Source organism: Cervus elaphus, chromosome 1 (assembly GCF_910594005.1).
Source record: "Cervus elaphus chromosome 1, mCerEla1.1, whole genome shotgun sequence".
Lineage (NCBI taxonomy): Eukaryota > Metazoa > Chordata > Mammalia > Artiodactyla > Cervidae > Cervus > Cervus elaphus.
In genome coordinates this window covers 60287835-60310854 of record NC_057815.1, presented here as the reverse complement: position 1 = coordinate 60310854, position 23020 = coordinate 60287835, and the positions used below count along the sequence as shown (strand labels likewise).

Sequence of the window (23020 nt, the reverse complement as noted above, 5' to 3'; positions counted from 1 at the left end):
TTTATACCTCAAAATGAAAATTAAAGTACAGAAATGAGTAAAACAGAATGTGGAAGTTCCCAGATTTCAAGTGAGCATTGGAAATATAATAGCAATGAGAGTAGTGTGTTGTGTATTTTGCTTGAGTTTTTAAAAATGTGATTTACATACATGTAGACACGTCAAGGCTGTATATTGTCACCCTGCTTATTTAACTTATATGCAGAGTACATCATGAGAAACGCTGGGCTGGAAGAAGCACAAGCTGGAATCAAGATTGAAGGGAGAAATATCAATAACCTCAGATATGCAGATGACACCACCCTTATGGCAGAGAGTGAAGAGGAACTAAAAAACCTCTTGATGAAAGTGAAAGAGGAGAGTGAAAAAGTTGGCTTAAAGCTTAGCATTCAGAAAACTAAGATCATGGCATCTGGTCTCATCACCTCATGGGAAATAGTTGGGGAGACAGTGGAAACAGCGTCCAACCTAGATAGCATATTAAAAAACAGAGATATTACTTTGCCAACAAAGGTCTGTCTGGTCAAGGCTATGGTTTTTCCAGTGGTCATGTATGGATGTGAGAGTTGGACTGTGAAGAAAGCTGAGTGCAGAAGAATTGACACTTTTGAACTGTGGTGTTGGAGAAGACTCTTGAGAGTCCCTTGAACTGCAAGGAGATCCAACCAGTCCATCCTAAAGGAGATCAGTCCTGGGTGTTCATTGGAAGGGCTGATGCTGAAGCTGAAACTCCAGTACTTTGGCCACCTCATGTGAAGAGTTGACTCATTGGAAAAGACCCTGATGCTGGCAGGGATAGGGGGCTGGAGGAGAAGGGGGCGACAGAGGTTGAGATGGCTGAATGGCATCACCGACTCGATGGGCAGGAGTTTGAGTAAGCTCCAGGAGTTGGTGATGGACAGGGAGGCCTGGTGTGCTGCAATTCATGGGGTCGCAAAGAGTCGGACATGACTGAGCGACTGAACTGAGACCTGTTTTGAAACATCAGAACAATTGCGTGGTGATTATATGTCTTTGTCTGTTTCCACAGGAAAGGAAAGCTATCATATATAATTCACTTTCTGCTAATTTAGATATGCTTTATTTGTATCATTTGATTTTCCTGTGTGGAAATATTTATAACAAAAACTGCGAGCTTTCCTGGATCACCTAATTGAAATTATTTTGGGAGGTAGTGCTTTTTTAAAACTCAGAAATATTTTCTTTTCAGAAGCTGTCTTAAATTACTTATTGTATTAAGATCAATGATAACATGAAAGCTAATGATCTGTGGAACTAGTCCACGTTCATTATAAAAACAGAAAATTCAAAAATTGAGAAAGAAGCAAAAATCTCCTAAAAGGTTTTCTATTTATTTTTTGCTTATCTATATGCAGTTTACTGAATAGCTATGTACATTTTGGCTAAAGTTTTGGTTTTTTGTTGCTTGAAATTTGGTGAAGTTTCTTCCTTTGAAAAGAGGACATTATAGTGTAGGGCTGGGGGGCTTAGGGAGGTAGGTGGCAAGAGTGCTGAGTTTAATCTCTGATCACCGGGTATCATCTGTGTATCTTTGAACACAAATTAAACCATTAATTTCTCACTTTGTTCCTCTGAAAAGCAGTGAGAATAATAAGACTCTTGATGATCTCATGTTTTAGGGTGACTTGAACAAGATGATAATACACTTAGACCTGTGCCTTGCAAATAGTCCTTAAACTATGCTGTTACATGAATACCTAGTAAATAGTCTTGATAAAACTTCATTTCAAATGACTACATAATAACATCATATGAATCCTCTATATAATGTACTTAGGGATTTCCTTACATTTAATTTTGTCCCTTCAAATTTTTTTACGTAAGGGTATATTTTATGTGAGGTCAAATTCTCGAAGTGTAAATAATGGAATATAAGCAAAGAAACTATCTGAAATTCTTAATTTAAAGAGCTAACTGTTTATGAGAAAGTTAGAGACTTTTTGCATGCTGGCTAGCATTTTGTGAGAGTCTCTGCCTCATTGTACTCTTTCCCATGCTGTCTTATATAAACTCCCTTTGATAATTTATTAAGCACATAAACAAAATGTAACAGGTGTTTTCACTTATAATATTTATTTTGTTTTATTCTAATGATTTTTCTGTAGCCCTATATAGACAAAGGTCCTAGATAATTTGGCAATTATATACGTGGCAACATTTATTTTCAGTTTGTTATATATGTAGTAGGATATGTTGGATAGAGAAGTGTTACAACATTTACAAAATGTCATAGATTCATTTTTTCCTTTGTATTTTATAAGCGATAGTACCCTTACCATTCCCATTTTTAATTCAGATAATATTGCCATAAATCTTGAGATCTGCTTAACAAACTTTAATCTCTCTGATATTATTTAAATACATTATGAATAGTGAAACTTTAAGTTAGTTGTTTTCTAAATAGCTGATTTTCCTGTTAGCATTCCTAATAATCTTTACTTATTTTGCATTTATTATTATTACTTACAATTGTTTGACTATATATTTTCTCCTTGTAAGTATAGTACTGGTCTAGTACTACCCCATTCCTAAGAGACAATCGTCTTAAAAGACTTCACTGTACCTATACCTTCTGGTCCTTTTCTACAATTCATGATTCATGTCACTGTAATCAGGCTCCCCTCCACAGCCAACAACACCTCCCCTCCCTACCACATTGTAGTTCTGCGTGTCGACAGTGACAGAGGTATATGTCTCATCTGTTCTGACAAAGAAATATAGTTTATATATTTGGTACAATTGTAAAATGTGAATTTTAGAATCATTACCTGTGATTACCAATGAGCCTCAAAGGGCTTAGAGATTAAAATCTATATTCCATAGGAGATGCAATAGATCTTTATAGTCCACATATCTCAGAAAAATTTTAAATAATTGTAAATATTTCCAGAATTGCTAACTAGACAAGATTTAACTATCATTAAGGTTTTCAGTCTCCAGTCCTAAGTGTGTGTATGTGTGTGTGTCCCTGTATGACTTTCTGTCTTGAATTGCACCTTCTTCTTTAGTTGCATAAACAATCCTGCTCATTCACCAAAACTCTTCTTTTTATCTTTAAATGCCAATTAGGGAGACATGAAATTTAAAGCTTCAGGCAATATGTCCTTCATTTTTAATTACAATTTAAAATCCATATTTTACAGCTTAAAAATTCAAAATGAGAATAAAAATGGTTCAGTCACTACAGAAAACAAGTGGACAGTTTTTAATCAATTTAAACACATACTTAATCACACAACAGAGCAAGTTTACTACAAGGGACTTACCCAAGTGAATAACAATTTATAGTCGCTCAAAAACCTATACATGAATGTTTATAATGGCTTTTTTCCACTAACAACAATACTCAGAAACAACACAAATGTCCTTTAACTGGTGAATGGATAAAGAAACTATGATACATCCACAGAACTGGATGTTACTCAGCAAAAAATGGGAACAGACTATTAATAGATGGCAGAATTTGGATGAATCTAAAACATATTATGCTAAGTGAAAGGAGCTATACTCAAAGTATCTGATACCATTCATATGACATGTAGGGGAAAAATAAGGGAAACCGTAAACAGATCAGAGAGTTCCCAAGGGTTTGGGTGAGCATGGGATATTTATCAAAAGGCACCAGAGAATTTGGGGGGTTGAGGCAACTTTTATATCTTGGTTTTGGTGGTGGTTGTATTCTATTATGGGCTTCCCTGATGGCTCAGCAGGTAAAGAAACCACCTGCACTGCAGAAGACTCAAGAGATGTGGGATTGATCCCTGTGTCAGGACGATTCCCTGGAGGAGGGCATGCCAACCCACTCGAGTATTCTTGGCTGGAGAATCCCATGGACAGAGGAGCCTGGTGGGTTACAGTCCAAAGGGTCTTAAAGAGTTGGACAAGACTGAGAGACTAACACTTTCACTTTCCCTTTTTTCATATGCTATTATATACATTTGTCAAAAATTGCAGAACTGTATATGAAAAGAGGCAGATTTTATTGGGTGAAAATTTGTGCCTTAATAAAAATAACAAAAGTAGGAATTAATTGAATAAAGTTTTTAATATTCTGCTTGTACAGCCTTCTTAAGTACCAATAGAAAAAGTCCCCTGTCATCTTGATTTTTTTCTGTGAACTTAAAAATTTTAATTTATATCCTATCTGCTTTGAAAAGGGATTTAATGTCCAGTTAGTTTAGTTCAGTCGCCCAGTCGTGTCTGACTCTTTGTGACCCCATGGACTGCAGCACACCAGGCTTCCCTGTCCAACACCAACTCCTGGAGCTTTCTCAAACTCACGTCCATTGAATTGGTGATGCCATCCAACCATCTCATCCTCTGTCATCCCCTTTTCCTTCCACCTTCTATCTTTCCCAGCATCAGGGTCTTTTCCAATGAGTCAGTTCTTTGCATCAGGTGGCCAAAGTATTGGAGATTCAGCTTCAGTATCAGTCCTTCCAATGAATATTCAGGACTGATTTCTTTAGGATGGACTGATTGAATCTCCTTGCTGTCAAAAGGACTCTCAGGAGTCTTCTCCAACACCACAGCTCAAAAGCATTAATTCTTTGGCACTCAGCTTTCTTTATAGTCCAACTGTCACATCCATACATGACTACTGGTAAAACCACAGCTTTGACTAGATAGACCTTTGTTGGCAAAGTAATGTTTCTGCTTTTCAATATGCTGTCTATGTTGGTTATAGCTTTTTTTCCAAGGAGTGAGCATCTTTTAATTCCATGGCTGCAGTCACCATCTGCAGTGATTTTGGAGCCCCCCAAAATAAAATCTGTCACTGTTTCCATTGTTTCCCCATCTATTTGTCATGAAATGATGGGACTGGTTGTGTCCAACTCTTTGTGACCCCATGGACTATACAGTCGATAGAATTCTCCAAGCCAGAATACTGGAGTGGGTAGCTTTTCCCTTCTCCAGGGGATATTCCCAACCCAGGGATTGAACCCAGGTCTCCCGCATTTCAGGGAGATTCTTTACCAGCTGAGTCACAAGGGAAGCCCAAGAATATTGGAGTGGATAGCCTATACCTTCTCCAGTGGATCTTCCCGACCCAGGAATTGAACCGAGGTTTCCTGCATTGCAGGTAGATTCTTTACCAACTGAGCTATCAAGGAAGCCCTTACGATTATACAGTGGAAGTGATTATAGAGCACAGCGCTGGGGCGGCTGCTGAGAAAAGATACCCCGCATCCAAAGGCAAAGGAGAAGCCCCAGCAAGATGGTAGGAGGGGCAAAAACACATTTAGAATCAAACCCCATACCTGCCAGAGATGCTCAGAAGGCTCAAACAAACCTTGTGCACACCAGGACCCAGAGGCCCCACAGAGACTGAGACAGAACTGTGTTTGAGTGTCTCCTGTGGAGGTACGGGTCAGCAGTGACCTGCCCCAGGAGCAGGGGCTCTGGGTGCCACAGACCTGGGTATGACATAAGCACTCTTGGGGGAGGTCGCCATTAACCCCAGCATAGAGCCACCAGAACTTACACAGGACTGGGGAAACAGACTCTTGGAGGGAACAAACAGAACCTTGTGGGCACCAGAACCCAGGAGAAAGGAGCAGTGACCCCACAAGAGACTGACCAAGACTTGCCCATGAGTGCCCAGGAGTCTCTCGTGGAGGCATGGGTCGGCAGTGGCCTGCTGCAGGGTTGGGGGCACTGAGAGTAGCAGGGTGTGCATGTGACGTTTTGAAGGAGGTCACCATTATCTTCACTACCTCCACCACAGTTTGGCCCCAGGTAAATAAACAGGGAGGGAAAACAACCTTACCCATCAATAGAAAATTGGATTAAAGATTTACTGAGCATGGCCCCACCCATCAGAACAAGACCCAGTTTCCCCCTCAGTCAGTCTCTCCCATCAGGAAGCTTCCATAAGCCTCTTAACCTTCTCAATCAGAGGGCAGACAGACTGAAAGCCACAATCACAGGAAACTAACCAATCTGATCACATGGACCACAGCCTTTTCTAACTCAATGAAACTATGAGCCATGCCATGTAGGGACACTCAAGACGGACAGATCATGGTGGAGAGTTCTGACCAAACGTGGTCCACTGGAGAAGGGTATGGCAAACCACTTCAGTATTCTTGCCTTGAGAACCCCATGAACAGTATGAAAAAGCAAAAAGATAGGGCCCTGAAAGATGAACTCCCCAGGTCAGAAGGTGCCCAATATGCTACTGGAGATCAGTGGAGTAGTAACTCCAGAAAGAATGAAGAGACAGAACTAGAGCAAAAACAACACTCAGTTGTGGATGTGATGGGTGACAGAAGTAAAGCCTGATGCTGTAGAGAGCAATATTGCATAGGAACCTGGAATGTTAGGTCCATGAATCAAGGCAAATTGGCAGTGGTCAAACAGGAGATGGCAAGAGTGAACGTCAATATAGGAATCAGCAATCTAAACTGGACTGGAATGGGTGAATCCCTTACTGTGGGCAAGAATCCCTTAGAAGAAATGGAGTAGCCATCACAGTCAACAAAAGAGTCCGAAATGCAGTACTTGGATGCAATCTCAAAAATGACAGAATGATCTCTGTTCGTTTCCAGACAAACCATTCAGTATCACAGTAATCCAAGTCTATGCCCCAACCAGTAATGCTGAGGAAGCTGAAGTTGAATGGTTCTATGAAGACCTACAAGACCTTCTAGAACTAACACCCCAAAAAGATGTCCTTTTCATTATAGAGAACTGGAATGTAAAAGTAGGAAGTCAAGAAATACCTGGAGTAATAGGCAAATTTGGCCTTGGAGTACAAAATGAAGCAGGGCAAAGGCTAATAGAGTTTTGCCAGGAGAATGCACTGTTCATAGGAAGCACTGTCTTCCAACAACACAAGAGAAGACTCTACACGTGGACATCACCAGATGGTCAACACTAAAATCAGATTGATTTTATTCTTTGCCCCCAAAAATGGCAAAGCTCTATACAGTCAGCAAAAGCAAGACCGGGAGCTGACTGTGGCTCAGATCATGAACTCCTTATTGCAAAATTCAGACTTAAATTGAAGAAAGTAGAGAAAACCACTAGACCATTCAGGTATGATCTAAATCAAATCCTTTATGATTATACAGTGGAAGTGACAAATAGATTCAAGGGATTAGATCTGATAGACAGAGTGTCTGAAGAACTATGGATGGCGGCTCATAACATTGTACAGGAGGCAGGGATCAAGATCATCCACAAGAAAAAGAAATGCAAAAAGGCAAAATGGTTTTCTGAGGAAGACTTACAAATAGCTGTGAAAAGAAGAAAAGAAAAAGGCAAAGGAGAAAAGGAAAGATACACCCATTTGAATGCAGAGTTCCAAAGAATAGCAAGGAGAGATAAGAAAGCCTTCCTCAGTGATCAGTGCAAAGAAATAGAGGGAAACAATAGAATGGGAAAGACTAGAGATCTCTACAAACAAATCAGAGATACTGAAGGAGGAAAGAGACAGAACAGGTTCCATCTTGAAAGTAAGACTCCATCTTGGGCCAGACTGTGGACTTTGAGCTATATGCCCAGTATCTATGGAAACGACATACAAACTGGAAAATCAGACCCCCCAGATTGGAAGAGCTCCAGGGCTTGTACCTAGACTCTCCGTCGCCTAAAAAAATACCCTAATTATCTGTGTAACTGAATAGAATCATATATTCTATTATGCTTATTGGGGTATGAGCACAGGCCTATTGATAATTGCCCACTGTTAATTACCTAGGCTTAAGGCATACGAATCACAGGTTAACTTTGATTGTATCTTTCTTTTCCTTTGTTCAGACTAGTTTCAGAGAATTTGGGGAGGTGGGTTTGAGCACATACACTTAGGGTATATAAGGTTTTCACAAAAACTGGTCAGGGTCCTTGGCTAAGAGGAGACTCTGCCTTGGGCCCGCCAGTGTAATAAACTGCACTCCATTATCTGCATTGTCCTTCTAAGCGAGTATGTTTCCCAGAACGCGTGGCTACAACAATACCAAGGAAAGATTTCACGCAAAGATGGGCACAATAAAGGACAGAAATGGTATGGATCTAACAGAAGCAGAAGATATTATGAACAGGTGGCAAGAATACACAGAACTATTTTAAAAAGATCTTCACAACCCAGATAATCACAATGGTGTGATCACTCACCTAGAGCCAGACATCCCGGATTGCCAAGTCAAGTGGGCCTTAGGAAGCATCACTACGAACAAAGCTAGTGGAGGTGATGGAATTCCAGTTGAGCTGTTTCAAATCCTAAAAGATGATGCTGTGAAAGTGCTGCACTCAATGTGCCAGCAAATTTGGAAAACTCAGCAGTGGCTGCAGTGTTATAGCCATGCTTTCCCGGAAGCAAACTCACTCAGAAGGACAATGCAGATAGTGGAGTGCAGCTTATTACACCGGCGGGCCCAAGGCAGAGTCTCCTCTTAGCCAAGGACCCTGACCAGCATTTGTGAAAATCTTTTATACCCCATGTGTACGTGTCTACACCCACCACCCCAAATCCCTTGAGGCTTATGAAGGAAGGGTAAATACAATCACAATAACCCCAACATTCATGTGTTATGTGTTCAAACAATTAATAATCAATAAGCCCGCAGTTACATTCCAACCAGTTAACAACCGATAAGCCTGTGGTTACATTCCAATAGATACTGTCTGGAGGCAGGGGTGATTAGTGTCTGTTTTCTCTTAGGCAATGAGTAACCTGGATGTAATCTTTAAGATTCCCCTGCCAGAGAGGGTCTTATCCTTCCATTGTCATTCCCACAGGCACTAAGCACAGAGTTCAGAGTCCACTGGAGAGGTGGCCGCGCACAACCAGCACGGACAGGCCTGAGATGGAGTCCAGGCCCTATGAATTCCTTCTTCAACAGGACTGGAAAAAGTCAGTTTTCATTCCATTCCCAAACAAAGGCAATGCCAAAGAATGCTCAAGCTACCGCACAGTTGCACTCACCTCACACGCTAGTAAAGTAATGCTCAAAATTTTCCAAGCCAGGCTTCAGCAATACGTGAACCGTGAACTTCCAGATGTTCAAGCTGGTTTTAGAAAAGGCAGAGTACAAGAGATCAAATTGCCAACATTAGCTGGATCATCGAAAAAGCAAGCGAGTTCCAGAAAAACATCTATTTCTGCTTTATTGACTATGCCAAAGCCTTTGACTGTGTGGATCACAACAAACTGTGGAAAATCCTGAAAGAGACAGGAATACCAGACCACCTGACTTGCCTCCTGAGAAATCTGTATGCAGGTCAGGAAGCAACAGTTAGAACTGGACATGTAACAACAGATTGGTTCCACATCGGGAAAGGAGTACGTCTAGGCTGTATATTGTCACCCTGCTTATTTAACTTATATGCAGGGTACATCATGATACACACTGGGCTGGAAGAAGCACAAGCTGGAACCAAGATTGCTGGGAGAAATATCAATAAGCTCAGATATGCAGATGACACCACCCTTATGGCACAAAATGAAGAGGAACCAAAGAGCTCTTGATGAAAGTGAAAGAGGAGAGTGAAAAAGTTTGCTTAAAATTCAGCATTCAGAAAATTAAGATCGTGGCATCTGGTCCCATCACTTCATGGCTAATAGATGGGGAAACTGTGGAAACAGTGAGAGACTTTATTTTTTTGTGCTCCAAAATCACTGCAAATGGTGATTGCAGCCATAAAAGTAAAAGATGCTTACTCCTTGGAAGAAAAGTTATGACCAACGTAGACAGCATATTAAAAAGCAGAGTCATTACTTTGCCAGGAAATATCTGTCTAGTCAAATCTATGGTTTTTCCAGTAGTCATGGATGGATGTGAGATTTGGACTGTAAAGAAAAGCACCGAAGAGTTGATGCTTTTGAACTGTGGTGTTGGAGAAGACTCTTGAGAGTCCCTTGGACTGCAAGGAGATCCAACCAGTCCATCCTAAAGGAAATCAGTCCTGAATATTCATTGGAAGGACTGAAACTGAAGCTGAAACTCCAATACTTTGGCCCCCTGATGCGAAAAACTGACTCACTTGAAAAGACTCTGATGCTGGGAAAAACTTAAGGTGGGAGGAGAAGGGGACGACAGAGGTGGGATGAGATAGTTGGATGGCATCATGGACTCAATGGACTTGAGTAAACTCTGGGGGAGTTGGTGATGGACAAGGAGGCCTGGTGTGCTGCAGTCCATGGGGTCGCAAAAAGTCAGACAAGACTGATCAACTGAACTTAACCTCTGGGTATTAGTTAAATAAACAGGGTGAAAGGTGATAATATACAGCCTTGATGTACGTCTTTACCGATTTATTACCAGTTTTTTGTTCCATGTCCAGTTTGAGATATAAAGTAGGATTTTTAAATATTAAAAATTCAAAACCTTAAGAGGAAACATGATAATTATACTTCCAAATCTAGGCTCATTTGTTATTTAGTTCTTCTTCCTCTGATTTTTGGTAATGAGAGGGTAACAGACAGGAAGGCCAGGGGTCTCCAAAGGAGGAAATATGCTTCAAGTGTCAGACATTTTTTAATCTCTCTCTTAAGCACCAGGAGGAAACAAACTACAAGTGTTAGATTTTTCCCTTCTCTATAAAAATTTTAAAAGAGGTTATTTTTAAAATTCGGTGTTGCTATGAAGACACAGGGTTCCACCTGAGCTTAACTTTTCTCAAACCTTGAGCTCAGGGATGTGTTTTTCTTATGTAAATGTTTGTCTTAAGATATGTTAATGAACTATGTTAATGAACCCTAGACTCAGTCTTCAAGTTGGCTCTGCTTAAGACTTAGAGCCGACTTAACAAACTAGTATGTTTTATTCATGCAAATGTTCTCTTTAGCTATGTTAATGAGACTGTATTTGCTTGGAAACCTGCCTTTCTTCAAGATTCATGTCACTCATTTTCTGGCAGGGGACAACCCCCCTTGTGCCATTGTTATCTCAAAATGCATGTTGTGGGTGAGGGGCCTGGTGCCAGTCTCTGAGTTTTGAGACATTTCCTTTTCCTAATTAGCAGATTGCTAGTAGCTGAAGACTAGCAGGGAGGAACTCTTTCTGCCCCCTTCTGATGTTTATGTCAGAAGCTTTCTCTGTGTCTTTTATACTTTAATAAAACTTTATTACACAAGAGCTCTGAGCTATCAAGCCTTGTCACTGGCCCCAGATTGAATTCCTTTCCTCTGGAGGCCAAGAATCCTGGCTTCTCTTTCATGGTTCAGCAACAATCTTTAAGTAAGAATGAAATTCTGGTTTTTGAGGATAGCCCAGATTTATTCATTAAAAATAATGTTGTTTGGCATATCAGATATTACTTTGACTACTAAAATATCTGCCACTGAACAAATGTGAAATGTAGTTTTTTACATACCTCTCATTAACTAGTAGTCAAACATTTTTTAAACGTGTAATGATTTTAAGGAGCATTGAGAAATATTAAGGTAGTTTTGCATAAATTCACTTTTCTGTCCTCTGTGCACCCACTCAAAATTGTGAAACTGTGCAAATATGATATATTACTTGTAGGTTGAAATATAATACAAAGTGTGAAATTAAAATATTACTTCCAGATTTTTATTCAGCAGAGTGCTTGTTTCAAGGGCAAAAATAATTATATTTAGGGCTGAAATTTAAGATTATTTTTTAGTTAATTTATTTTTTAATTGGGGGATAATTGCTTTACAATGTTGTGTTGGTTTCTACCATAAATCATCATGAGTCAGCCATAAATTTACGTATGTCTCCTCCCACTTGAACCTCTCTTCTCCCTCCCACCTCATCCCACCCCTCTAGGTTGTCACAGCATTGGGCTGATTCCCACTTCTATCTACTTAACATATGGTAATGTATATCTTGCAGTGTTACTGTCTCAATTTGTCCCACCCTCTCCTTCCCTCTCTGTGTCCACAAGTCTGTTCTCTGTGTCTCTATTGCTGCCCTACAAATATTAATAAGCTCATCAGTACCATTTCTCTAGAGACTATATATATATATATATATATATGCATTCATATATAACATTTGTTTTCTCTTTCTGACTTACTTCACTTCATGTAACAGGCTCTAGGTTCATCCATCTCACTAGAACTGACTCAAATTAACTCCTTTTTATGGCTAATATTCCATTATGTTAATATATATGTATCACACCTTCTTCATCCATTCATCTCTTGATGGACATGTAGGTTGCTTCCATGTCCTGGCTATTGTAAACAGTGCTACAGTGAACATTGGGGTACATGTTTTTAGAATTGTGGTTTTCTCAGAGTATATCTCCAGTAGTGGGATTGTTGGATCATATGATAGGTTTATTTCCCTAGTTTTTAAAATAAATCTCCATACTGTTATCTGTAGTGGCTGTATCAATTTATATTCCCCCCAACAGTGCAAGAGGGTTACCCTTTCTCCACACCCTCTCTAGCATTTATTGTTTGTAGATTTTTTTGATGATTACCATTCTGACTGTGTGAGTTGATAACCTCATTGTAGTTTTGGTTTGCATTTCTCTAATAATAAGTGATGTTGAGCTTTTTTTTTTTTTTTTTTTCATGTATTTATTAGCCATCTGTGAGTCTTCTTTGGAGAAATGTCTGTTTAGGTCATCTGCTCACTCTTTGATTGGGTTGTTTGTTTTTCTGATATTGAGCTGCCTGAACTGATTGTCTGTTTTGGAGATTAATCTTTTGTCAGGAGGCCAGGGGACTGGAGATGGGAAGCAAGATGCTACAGATGCCCCAAAACCCACCTTAAATTTGTGGCAGAGGACTGATGACCATGAAAGTGACCTTTGCTTCCTGCTCAATTCAGTCAGTAATTTGGAAATGCACCATCAGTGCCTCCCTTAGGTGACATAGAAACCCAGGGCCTCCAAGCTCATTTAGTGAGAGAAGAGTGCAGGGATACAGGACCAGGAAACAGGCCTAAAGGGATTAATTCCCACCCTATGTCCTGGACCAACATTTCCAGGGGAGGCCATTTCAGCTGAGAGGCTAAGTCCCTCTGAACACAGGGGTAGAATAGAGTAAAGGAAGTGGGGTCATGGGTGAGGAAACCACGCAGCCTCCCCCAGGAGAGGCCTTAGCTTGGTGTTGGCTCCAGAGACAGTGAGGTCAGTCATTGCAGTGTCTCCTTTGAGCAGCCATTCTAATCAATATCTACGTCCTCCTGATTGCCACTGCTTCCATTTTTCTCCCATTCCCCAGCAAGAGTAAATGAAAATCTGAGCACTGGTAACCATCAACCCAGTCAGACAAATGCTCCAGAGCCAGATGGGCCTCCTACTTGGGGAACTGTGTGACAGAAGCAGCTTCTTACAATTCTCCACAGGCGTGAGAACAGGAAAGCTATCTTCTTGCTTCATAGAAACTATCCAAGGACTGTATTGATGTTCTTTCTGCATTTACTGTATTTCCAGAGAAGACCTCCAGAAGAAATAAAGAAACAGAAGGAGCCTGACACCTACCTTGGTCAGATACCTCAGACTTCTAACTCGACTTAGCTAAAAACTAACTGAATATTTCTAGAAAGCGCCTCTCTTCCTTCTCCACTTCTACTGGAACTTCCTTGACTCTCAGACTGTCTCCAGGATAGACCGTGTGGTCAGGAAGCTGGCTTCCCACAGTAAGTGTATTGTCTCACTTTCAGGAAAGTGTGCAGCTTCTAGGAATGCTGAGTTGAGAAATGGAGCCCAGTACAGACATATGAACTTCAGCTACTCTGACTTCCAAATTCTATGGTGCTTTGGTCTGTACCCCATCCCAAACTCCTATATTCTTGGTTTTCTAAACATGAAGAAGATTCAGTGAATCTTACAGTCTGCAGTAAGATTCTAAGTTATATCCCAGACCAGGGTATCTGCTTCCTGGTGGAAGCCTCAGGGCCTGTTTTTAAACTCCATAGACTTTGCTGACCTTTGATAAAAACGTTTGCACCTGCATTACAATAAATGCCTCCAAAGGAACATTTAAGAGTAGATGAAAGGTCTGTGATATGCTGTAATACCTTTTATCATCAAAATTCTGTGGACCTTGTAGAGGTTGATGGAAATTAGTGACATGTCAAAAATATAGGACACAATAAAGGAAAGTGATTTTTAGAAATATGCTTCACTGTGTTCAAAATTGGATTTATCTACCCAGTTCCCACGCTGAGCGACACTGATTTCTGTCATTCTCAGGTGCCTGTCTCTCTATTTTCTCCCTGAGATTGGGTACAACACTCCAAGAGCCATTTCCAGATCAAGAGCTCTTCTTCTCCTTCTGTGTGTCCATTCAATCCAGTGTGGATACCCTATCCCTGTCAAAGAGAGATTGGGGATCTGAGTTTAAGCAAAAGTGAGAAGGTAGGATTAATAACACAAGTTATGTAGAGAAGTATATTGAGGTGCATTATTGAAATCATATTTCTGTGCCTGTTTCAGAAAATCAATCAAAAAAGACTTATGCAGAACACTGACTGGGTATGTAAATTATTGATTAAACATTCTACTTAAAACATAGGTACCAGAAAAAATCAGGATCATGTGTAGTAGAATATTTCTTTATTGTTGTGAAAGAGATGATTTAACTTTCTAGGGAGACACATGTTCAGGTTTGATGTCCTGAATAATCCTCACGTAGTAATCTTTTAATGTTTAGCTCTTATAGTGATGTTTATTTTCCAATTAGATAGGTTCTTATACTAATGTTTATTCTCCAATTAAATGGGTTCTTTGTTTATCAAGATATAATTAAAAGAGTCAGAAACTGAGCGATTAAGAGAAAACATCAGTTACCAGTGGGAAAGGTATCATCTCACTGGATTCATGTTGGTCATCCTATGGGAACACTGATGGTATAAAACTATGAGACCATCATAACAAAAATTCACCAAGGATCCATTTGTTTCCAGGCAACTAAAGAAACAACACAGAATGGAGCACTGGAACTCCACCCTGGGAAGTGGCCTCGTATTGATGGGGATTCTGAATGACAACGGGTCTCCTGAGCTGCTCTGTGCTACAGTGATGGTCCTATACACACTGGCCCTCACCAGCAATGGCCTGCTGCTCTTGGCCATCACAATGGATGCCCGGCTCCATGTGCCCATGTACCTCCTGCTTGGCCAGCTCTCTCTCATGGACCTCCTCTTCACATCTGTTGTCACTCCCAAAGCCATCATAGATTTTCTGCTCAGTGAAAACACCATCTCCTTTGGGGGCTGTGCCCTTCAGGTGTCTCTAGTACTGACCCTCAGTGGTGCAGAGGACCTCCTACTGGCCTTCATGGCCTATGACAGGTATGTGGCCATTTGTCATCCTCTGAACTACATGGTCCTCATGAGGCCGAGGGTCTGCTGGCTCATGGTGGCCACATCCTGGGTCCTGGCACCCCTGAATGCTTTAGGTCATACACTGTATACCATGCACTTCTCCTTCTGCATGTCCCAGGAGATCAGCCACCTCCTCTGTGAGATCCCACCTCTGTTGAAGTTGGCCTGTGCAGATACTTCCAGATATGAACTCATGGTGTATATGATGGGTGTGACCTTTCTGATTCCCCCTTTTGTTGCTTTACTTGTCTCCTATTCAGTAATCCTACTTACTGTGCTCCACATGCCCTCAAATGAAGGGAGGCAGAAAGCCCTGGTCACCTGCTCTTCCCACCTGACTGTGGTCGGGATGTTCTATGGAGCTGCCACATTCATGTATGTTCTGCCCAGTTCCCTCCACAGCCCCAAGCAGGACAACATTATTTCTGTCTTCTACACGATTGTCACCCCAGCCCTGAACCCCCTCATCTACAGCCTGAGGAATAAAGAGGTTATGGGGGCCTTGAGAAGGGTCTTACAAAAATACATGGTGTGGACACACTCCTGACACAGTTACAAAATAGACATGGTAGGGGACTAAGTTTCAATCAATATCATGTATCAGTGATCAATAGCAGTAGATTTAGTCTGAGCAAACTCCGATAGCCTCTTAAAATCAGAAGACTTCACTTGTTTGAACAAGATTCTTAGACTGTTGCAGGAATAAGAATCCTCAGAAGATATACTGGACTTCTTGTCTGTTATGTAGCTGTTCTTCAAATAATTATTTGGAAAGAAGAATCAGTTTGTGTCTATGCATCTACTTCAGTTTCAAGGGACAGTTTTTGTTGAGATAATGGAAAAATCCAAATGGGAAAATTTAATAGTGACTTGATTTAAAATTAAAAGATAGAAACCAATAAAACTGAATGTGGAATTCCTCAATTTGAAATTAGGGTTAGAGATACAGCCATAGATACATCTATTGTATATATTGCTTGAATTTTTTAATAGTTTATATAGATACAGAAAATTTTCAAAACATCAAAACAATTGTTAAGTGAGTATATGTATATCTCTGTGTCCACATGAAAGGAAGGATATATATATATACATAAATTCTCTCTCTCTATATATAAAGTTTTCTAGCTACCTTAAATATGCCTTATTTCTGTCGTTTGATTTATCAGTATGGGAATATTTTGGACAAATCTGGTAACTTCAGTCTATTCAGTTAAGAGGTGACAAAGTACTCCTGCTCACATCATTGGGATTATTTTTGTGGATAGGGCATTGTAAAGATTCAGAAATTTTTTTTTTACAGAACTATCTTAAATTACTTAATCTATTTAGATCAACAATAATGCAAAGGCAAAAGCTAATTGATGAAACTATAATCCAAATTCATTATAAAAACATAAAATTTAGAAAGAAGCAAAAATCACCTATAAAGTTTCAGTTCAGTTCAGTCGCTCAGTCGTGTCCGACTCTTTGCGACCCCATGGACCACAGCACACCAGGCCTCCCTGTCCATCACCAACTCCTGGAGTTACTCAAACTCATGTCCATTAAGTCGGTGATGCCATCCAATCATCTCATCCTCTGTCGTCCCCTTCTCTTCCTGCCGTCAATCTTTCCCAGCATCATGGGTCTTTTCAAATGAGTCAGTTCATCAGGGGGCCAAGGTGTTGGAGCTTCAACTTCAGCATCAGCCCTTCCAATGAACACTCAGGACTGATCTCCTTTAGGATGGACTGGTCGGATCCCCTTGCAGTCCAAGGGACTCTCAAGTTTGGCATTCACTTTTTGGGTTATTCATGCATGCAATTTACCAAATAGTTCTGTATATGTTGGTTAAGGTCTTGCTTTATTGTTGTTTAAAATTTGGTGAATCTTCTTCCTTGTGAAGAAGGGACGCTACAGTGTAGGGGTGGAGAGAAGAGGAGGAGGGAGGGAGGGGGTCAGAGTGCCGAGTGTAATCTCTGCTGTCACTTTATCATTTGTGAACATTAAACTGAACCATTTGTGTCTCAGTTTGCTCAACTGAAAAGTGATGATAATAGTAGGATTTATGATAACTTCATGATGATTTGTAGGGACTTGAATAGATAATTACACACTTAGACCAGAGCCTGGCAAATAGTGCTTAATATATGCTAGCTGTTATATGAATAACTAGTAAATAGTCTTGATAAATGATCAATATAAATGACTATTGTAGTATCATCATTTGAATCCTATATAATGTATTTAGGGATTTGCTTACACTTAATTTTGTTCCCCCAAATTTTCTTACATGAATGTATGATTTTATGGTAGATCAAATTCCTAGAAGTGAAATTACTGGATATAGGCAAAATAAATTTTAATTCTTGTTACAAAGAGCCAGAGCTGACTGCCTATGAGAAAGTTAGAAACTGTTTGCATACTGGCTAGCATTATGTGAGAGTGCCTGCCTCACTGTACTCTTTCTAGGGCTGTCTCATCATATGAACTCTCTTTGCTAATTTATTAAACATATCAATGAAAATGTAACAGATATTTTCATTTATATTACTTACTTGGTTTCATTTTAACTCTTTATTTTAGCTCTTTATAAACAAAGGTCCCCAACGATTTGACAGTTATTCATGTTCCAACATTTATTTTTAGTTTATTACCTAGATATGTAGTGGAATATGCTGGATAGAGAAGTGCTACAATATTTATGTAGTTTCACATATTTATATTTTCCTTTGTATTTTTTTTTTCCTTTGTATTTTTAAGGTGATTGTGCCATTACAATTCCCATTTTTTGTTCAGAGAAATTTGCATATTTGTCTTAGATCTGTTTAATAATATCACAAGTGACTTTAGCTTTAATTTCTCTGTAATTAATTTTTGTGGTACATGATGGATGGTGAAACTTTAAGTTAATATGTTTCTAAATAGCTGATTTTACTTTTAGCTTCCTTAATAACTCTCTCCTATCATGGATTTTCTCATTATTATTTACAATCCCTTGACTATAAAGTGTCTTCTTAGAAGTAGAGCAGTAGGGGGTATTTCTAGGTATGTTCTCTAGTGTCTGTGTTTTGTAAGGGGTATCCTTTCCCATATTTCCTTATATTTCTTAAAGTTTTATCATCTGTTTATTCCTCCTGATAAACTTTTGAGTCATCTGCTAAATGTCTAAAAAATCATATTAGTATATTAATTGCAATTGTATGTAACTCATACACTGATATGGAAATAATATCTTTTTGCAATATTCAGTCTTAAATTCCAGGGACATAGTGTTTATTGCCCTACCCTAATAAATCTGTTATTCTTTTAAAAAATGCCCTGGACTCTTAGCTTATGACTTTGCATCATTGAGAAAAGAGAAGGTGTCATATAGGGCTCCCTCATCTTCCAATACCACATTTACCAGCCCGTCTGCACATAGTGTTTTTTCTTTCAAAAGAGTCCATCATATTCTCTAGGTCCATCGACACTGCTATATAAATGGTAGAATTGCTTTTTTTATGACTCATATTCCATTGTCAAATAAAAAAGAGGCCATCAGAGGCCAGATCCTCCGTCAGTACTCTTCAGCCAGGCTCTCTCACTTCTCGAAGATATTGGTCTTGGAATTTCCTGCTTCCCTCTGTATCATCTCCCTCCTTACAAGAACATTTGCTACAGGTTAAACACATGCTCCAGTATCTCCCATCTTAAAGAAGCTCCCCCTTCCATTTCTCAGAACATTTCTCAGAGCAAATAGACTTGAAAGACTTAACTGTACCTACAGCTTCTGATCCTTTTCTACCATTCATGATTCATGCCACCTTAATCAGGCTGCCCTCACTCAACCCCTCAGCGCTAGAGTAGCGCTTGTCAGACAGTGACAGAGGTGTGTGAGTCATCTGTCTGACAAAGAAATGACTGTTTACATATTTTATAAAATGTGGATTTTAATACCATTACTAATGATTACCAATGAGCCTAAAAGGGCATAGAGATTAACAGCTACATTCCACAGAAGAGACAATAAATCTTTATAATCTACATATCTCAGAAAGACTTTAAACAATTTTAAGAATATTTCCAGAATTGCTAAATAGTCAGGATTTAACTCACTAATTTTCAGTTTCCAACTCCGTGTGTGTGTGTGTGTGTGTGTGTGTGTATGTGTGTGTGTGTGAGCCCAAGTGACTTTCTGTCTTGAATTGCACATCCTTGTTTACTTGCTGAAATGACCCCGCTCATTACCCCAAAGTCTTCTTTTTTCTTTAAATGCTAATACCAGGATGATTGCTTTACAGTGTGGTGATTTCTGCCATCCATCAGCGTGAGTCACCATAGACTTACACACGTCCCTTCCCTCTTGCCACCTGCCTCCCCACCCACCCCCAGGTTGTCACAGAACACTGGGCTGAGCTCCGCGTGTCATACAGCACATTCCCACCGTCTGTTTCACCTGTGGTAATGTATGTTTCAGTACTGCTCTCTCAATCCGTCCTACCTTCTCCTTCCCCCGCTGTGCCCTATGTCTGCATCTCTGTTCAGTTTGGTTCAGTTCAGTCAGTGTCCGACTCTTTGCGACCCCATGAATCGCAGCACGCCAGGCCTCCCTGTCCATCACAAATTCCCGGAGTTTACTCAAACTCATGTCCATCGAGTCGGTGATGCCATCCAGCCATCTCACCCTCTGTCGTCCCCTTCTCCTCCTGCCCCCAATCCCTTCCAGCATCAGGGTCTTTTCCAATGAGTCAACTCTTCGCATGAGGTGGCCAAAGTACTGCTCTACAAATATTAATAGGTTCATCAGTACCGTTTTTCCAGACACCATATATACATGTTCAAATACAACATTTGTTTTCCTCTTTCTGACTTACTTCACTCTGTATAACAGGCTCTAGGTTCATCCGTCTCACTAGAATTGACTCAAATTCCTGTGTATGGCTAATATTTCATTGTATTAGTATATATGTACTACACCTTCTTTATCCATTCATCTGTCAATGGACATGTAGGTTGCTTCCATGTCCTGGCAGTTGTGAATAGTATGGCAATGAGCAAAAATTTTGAACACTTCATGAATCTTTTGTCATCCCTGCACAGGGGCCACACTAATCTTTTCTGTATCGTTCCAATTTCAGTATATGTGCTCCCAAAGTAAGCACTTTTATTCACTTTTAATCAGAATTTAAAGATTCTATATTTTATCGCTTAACAGAATGAAAAATGAGAATAAAATTGGGAATGAAAATGGATTACTCACAGTGGAAAACAGTTCCTTATCAACTTAATGCACTTACCATAACCGAACAAGCTCACTACTAGGTACTTACCCAAGTGAATAGCAACTTATGTTTACTCAAAAACCTATATGTGAATATTTAGAGTGACTTTTTCCACAAAACAACAGAAACTGGAAACAACACAAATGTCCTTTAACTAGTGAATGGAGAAACAAATTATGATACACCCACACAACTGAACACTGCTCAGCAAAAAATGGTAACAGACTATTAATAGCAGAATTTGGGTGAAGCTCAAACATATGATGTTAAATGAAAGGAGCTAGATTCAAAATATCTGAAACCATTCATATAACATGCAGAAAAACACAAAAATAGGAGCAACAGTAAACAGATCAGAGTTGGCAAGAATTTGGGTGAGGGTGGGATATGAACACCAAAGGGTAACAGAGAATTTGGGGAGTCAATACAACTTCTCTATTTTGATTTTGATGATGGTTATATGCTATATATATTTGTCAAAACCTGCAAAATATGTACTAAAAATGGTGAACTTTCCTGTATGAAAATTGTACCTTAATAAAAATGAAAAAATGTGGGAAATAATAATTGGAGATAAATATATATGAAGCTTTTAATATTCTACTTCGACAATCTTCTTTAAATACCAATAGGAAAATTCCCCTGCCATCTTTTGATTTTTGTCAAGAATTTCAATTGTACTGTTTTGAAATACAAATATGTTCATTATTGGTCAGTTAAAATTAGCAACATATTTATTGAGTCAATTTCCGTGTTCACTATTGCTTCCTGTATTATAAACATCCCTAGACATCACATTTTTCCTTGCTGAAATTATTTTATTGGGGCATCTTTGGTGGCAAAGTCTTGTGCTTCTGTTTGCAATTTGTTTTCACTCTCTAGTGGTTATTTATCTATGCATAGAGAGAACTTCAAGTGGTCAGTTATGTTCCCTCATTGCTTTTGAAGATGTTTCTTTCTTGTCTGATTACTGTCAGTGAAAACTCCACTATCTTCTGTCTGTATCTGTCTTTGTCAGTGGGAAATCTGTCATTTTTCTCTGAGAGCATTTAAAAGATTTTCATTAACACTAACATTCTCCAACTTCAGTACTGTCTCTATTTCTTTTTATTGTTCCTGCGCAATATTCACAGATTTGCATAATAACATACAATAACAGACAATAATAATATCAAAGACACATACTTATGTAGAGGATACAACAGATTGCCAGAGGTGGCTCAGACGGTAAAGAGTGCACCTGCAATGCAGGAGACCTGGGTTTGAATCCTGGGTTGCGAAGATCCCCTGGAGAAGGGGACAGCTACCTTCTCCAATATTCTGGCCTGGAGAATTCTGGCTTGGATTGTAATTCCCCCAGGCCTGGGTCACAAAGAGTCGGATACGACTGAGTGACTTTCACACAAAGGTCAATGAAGGGAAGACCTGGTAATTACAGACTTCACAGAACAAAGCCATATTGAATTAAATGGTCTAGTCTAAGAGGATGATAAGAGAGGCCAGGGTTATGGAGGTGAGAAGCAACATTCCACAGATGCCCTAAAACCCACCTTAAATCTGGGGTAGAAGGCTGGCTGGCCAAGAAAGGGACCTTTGCTTCCTGCTCAGTTCTGTCAGTAATTTGGAAACAGGCCATCAGTGCCTCCCTTAGGCGACATAGAAACCCAGGGCCTCCAAGCTCATTTAGTGAGAGAAGAGTGCAGGGAGACAGCACCAGGAAACAGGCCCAAAGGGATTCATTACCATCCTGTTTCTATCACCAGCATTTCTAGGGGAGACCATTTCGGCTGAGAGGTTAGGCTACGCCCCTCTAAACACAGGGGTAGAATAGAGGGGGTGGGGTTATGGGATGAGGAAACTGGGCAGCTTCCCCCAGGACAGGCCCTGGCTTGGTACTGGCCCCAGGGACAGTGAGATCAGTCACTGCTGGGTCTCCTTTGAGCAGCCTTTCTAATATCTACTTTCTCCAGATTCCCACTGCTTTCATTTTTTCCCCCCAAGACCTCAGCAAGAGTAGCATCAGTACCCATGAACTTTGTCTGACAAATGCATCATGGCTAGATGAGACACTTGAGGAGCTGTGTGACAGAAGCAGTTTCTCCTAATTCTCTACAGGTTTGAGAAGAGGTAAGCCATATTCTTGTTCTATAGAAACTTCCAAGGCCCAAGGACTCAATTAGCTCTCTATCTGTAAGTGCCACATTTCCAGAGCACATCTGCAGAGGAGCTGAAGGAACAGGAGTCCTTCTCTTGGTCAGACTCCTCAGACTTCTAATCCAACTTAGCGAAAATTTCACAAATTGAATACTGCTGGAAAGGTCTTATCTTCCTTCTCTTCATAGAAAATTTATTTTGCTTTATGTTATTTATTCAACTCTTTTGACTGCACTGTACTGCATGTGGGATCTTGGTTCCCAGACCAGGCCTTGAACCCTTGCTCCTTGCAGTAGAAGTGCAGAATCTTAACCACTGGACCACCAGGGAAGTCCCCTTCCT

General features: G+C 40.0%; 3 protein-coding genes and 1 non-coding gene across 4 annotated transcripts in view; 2 read left to right on the top strand and 2 right to left on the bottom strand.

The window, feature by feature from the left end:
* Positions 1-23020, bottom strand: part of LOC122694965 (interferon-induced very large GTPase 1-like) — a 1416129-nt gene that overhangs the window by 873025 nt on the left and 520084 nt on the right. The window lies entirely within an intron of this gene.
* Positions 1-23020, top strand: part of LOC122695260 (zinc finger protein 215-like) — a 462760-nt gene that overhangs the window by 280380 nt on the left and 159360 nt on the right. The gene's annotated exons all lie outside the window — the stretch shown is intronic.
* Positions 3729-16177, top strand: LOC122695132 (olfactory receptor 2AG1-like). The gene is made up of 4 exons (XM_043904663.1): positions 3729-3867; positions 13074-13077; positions 14146-14310; positions 14859-16177. Exon 4 carries the CDS (start codon positions 14881-14883, stop codon positions 15823-15825), a length of 945 nt encoding a protein of 314 aa, XP_043760598.1. The 5' UTR covers positions 3729-3867; positions 13074-13077; positions 14146-14310; positions 14859-14880; the 3' UTR covers positions 15826-16177.
* On the bottom strand, positions 20299-20404 carry LOC122703585. Its single transcript, XR_006343532.1, has one exon. It is a non-coding gene; the product is annotated as a U6 spliceosomal RNA (small nuclear RNA).

Coding starts and splice junctions, on each gene's coding strand:
- LOC122695132 (XM_043904663.1), top strand. CDS start 14,881: ATGGAGCACTGGAACTCCACCCTGGGAAGTGGCCTCGTATTGATGGGG.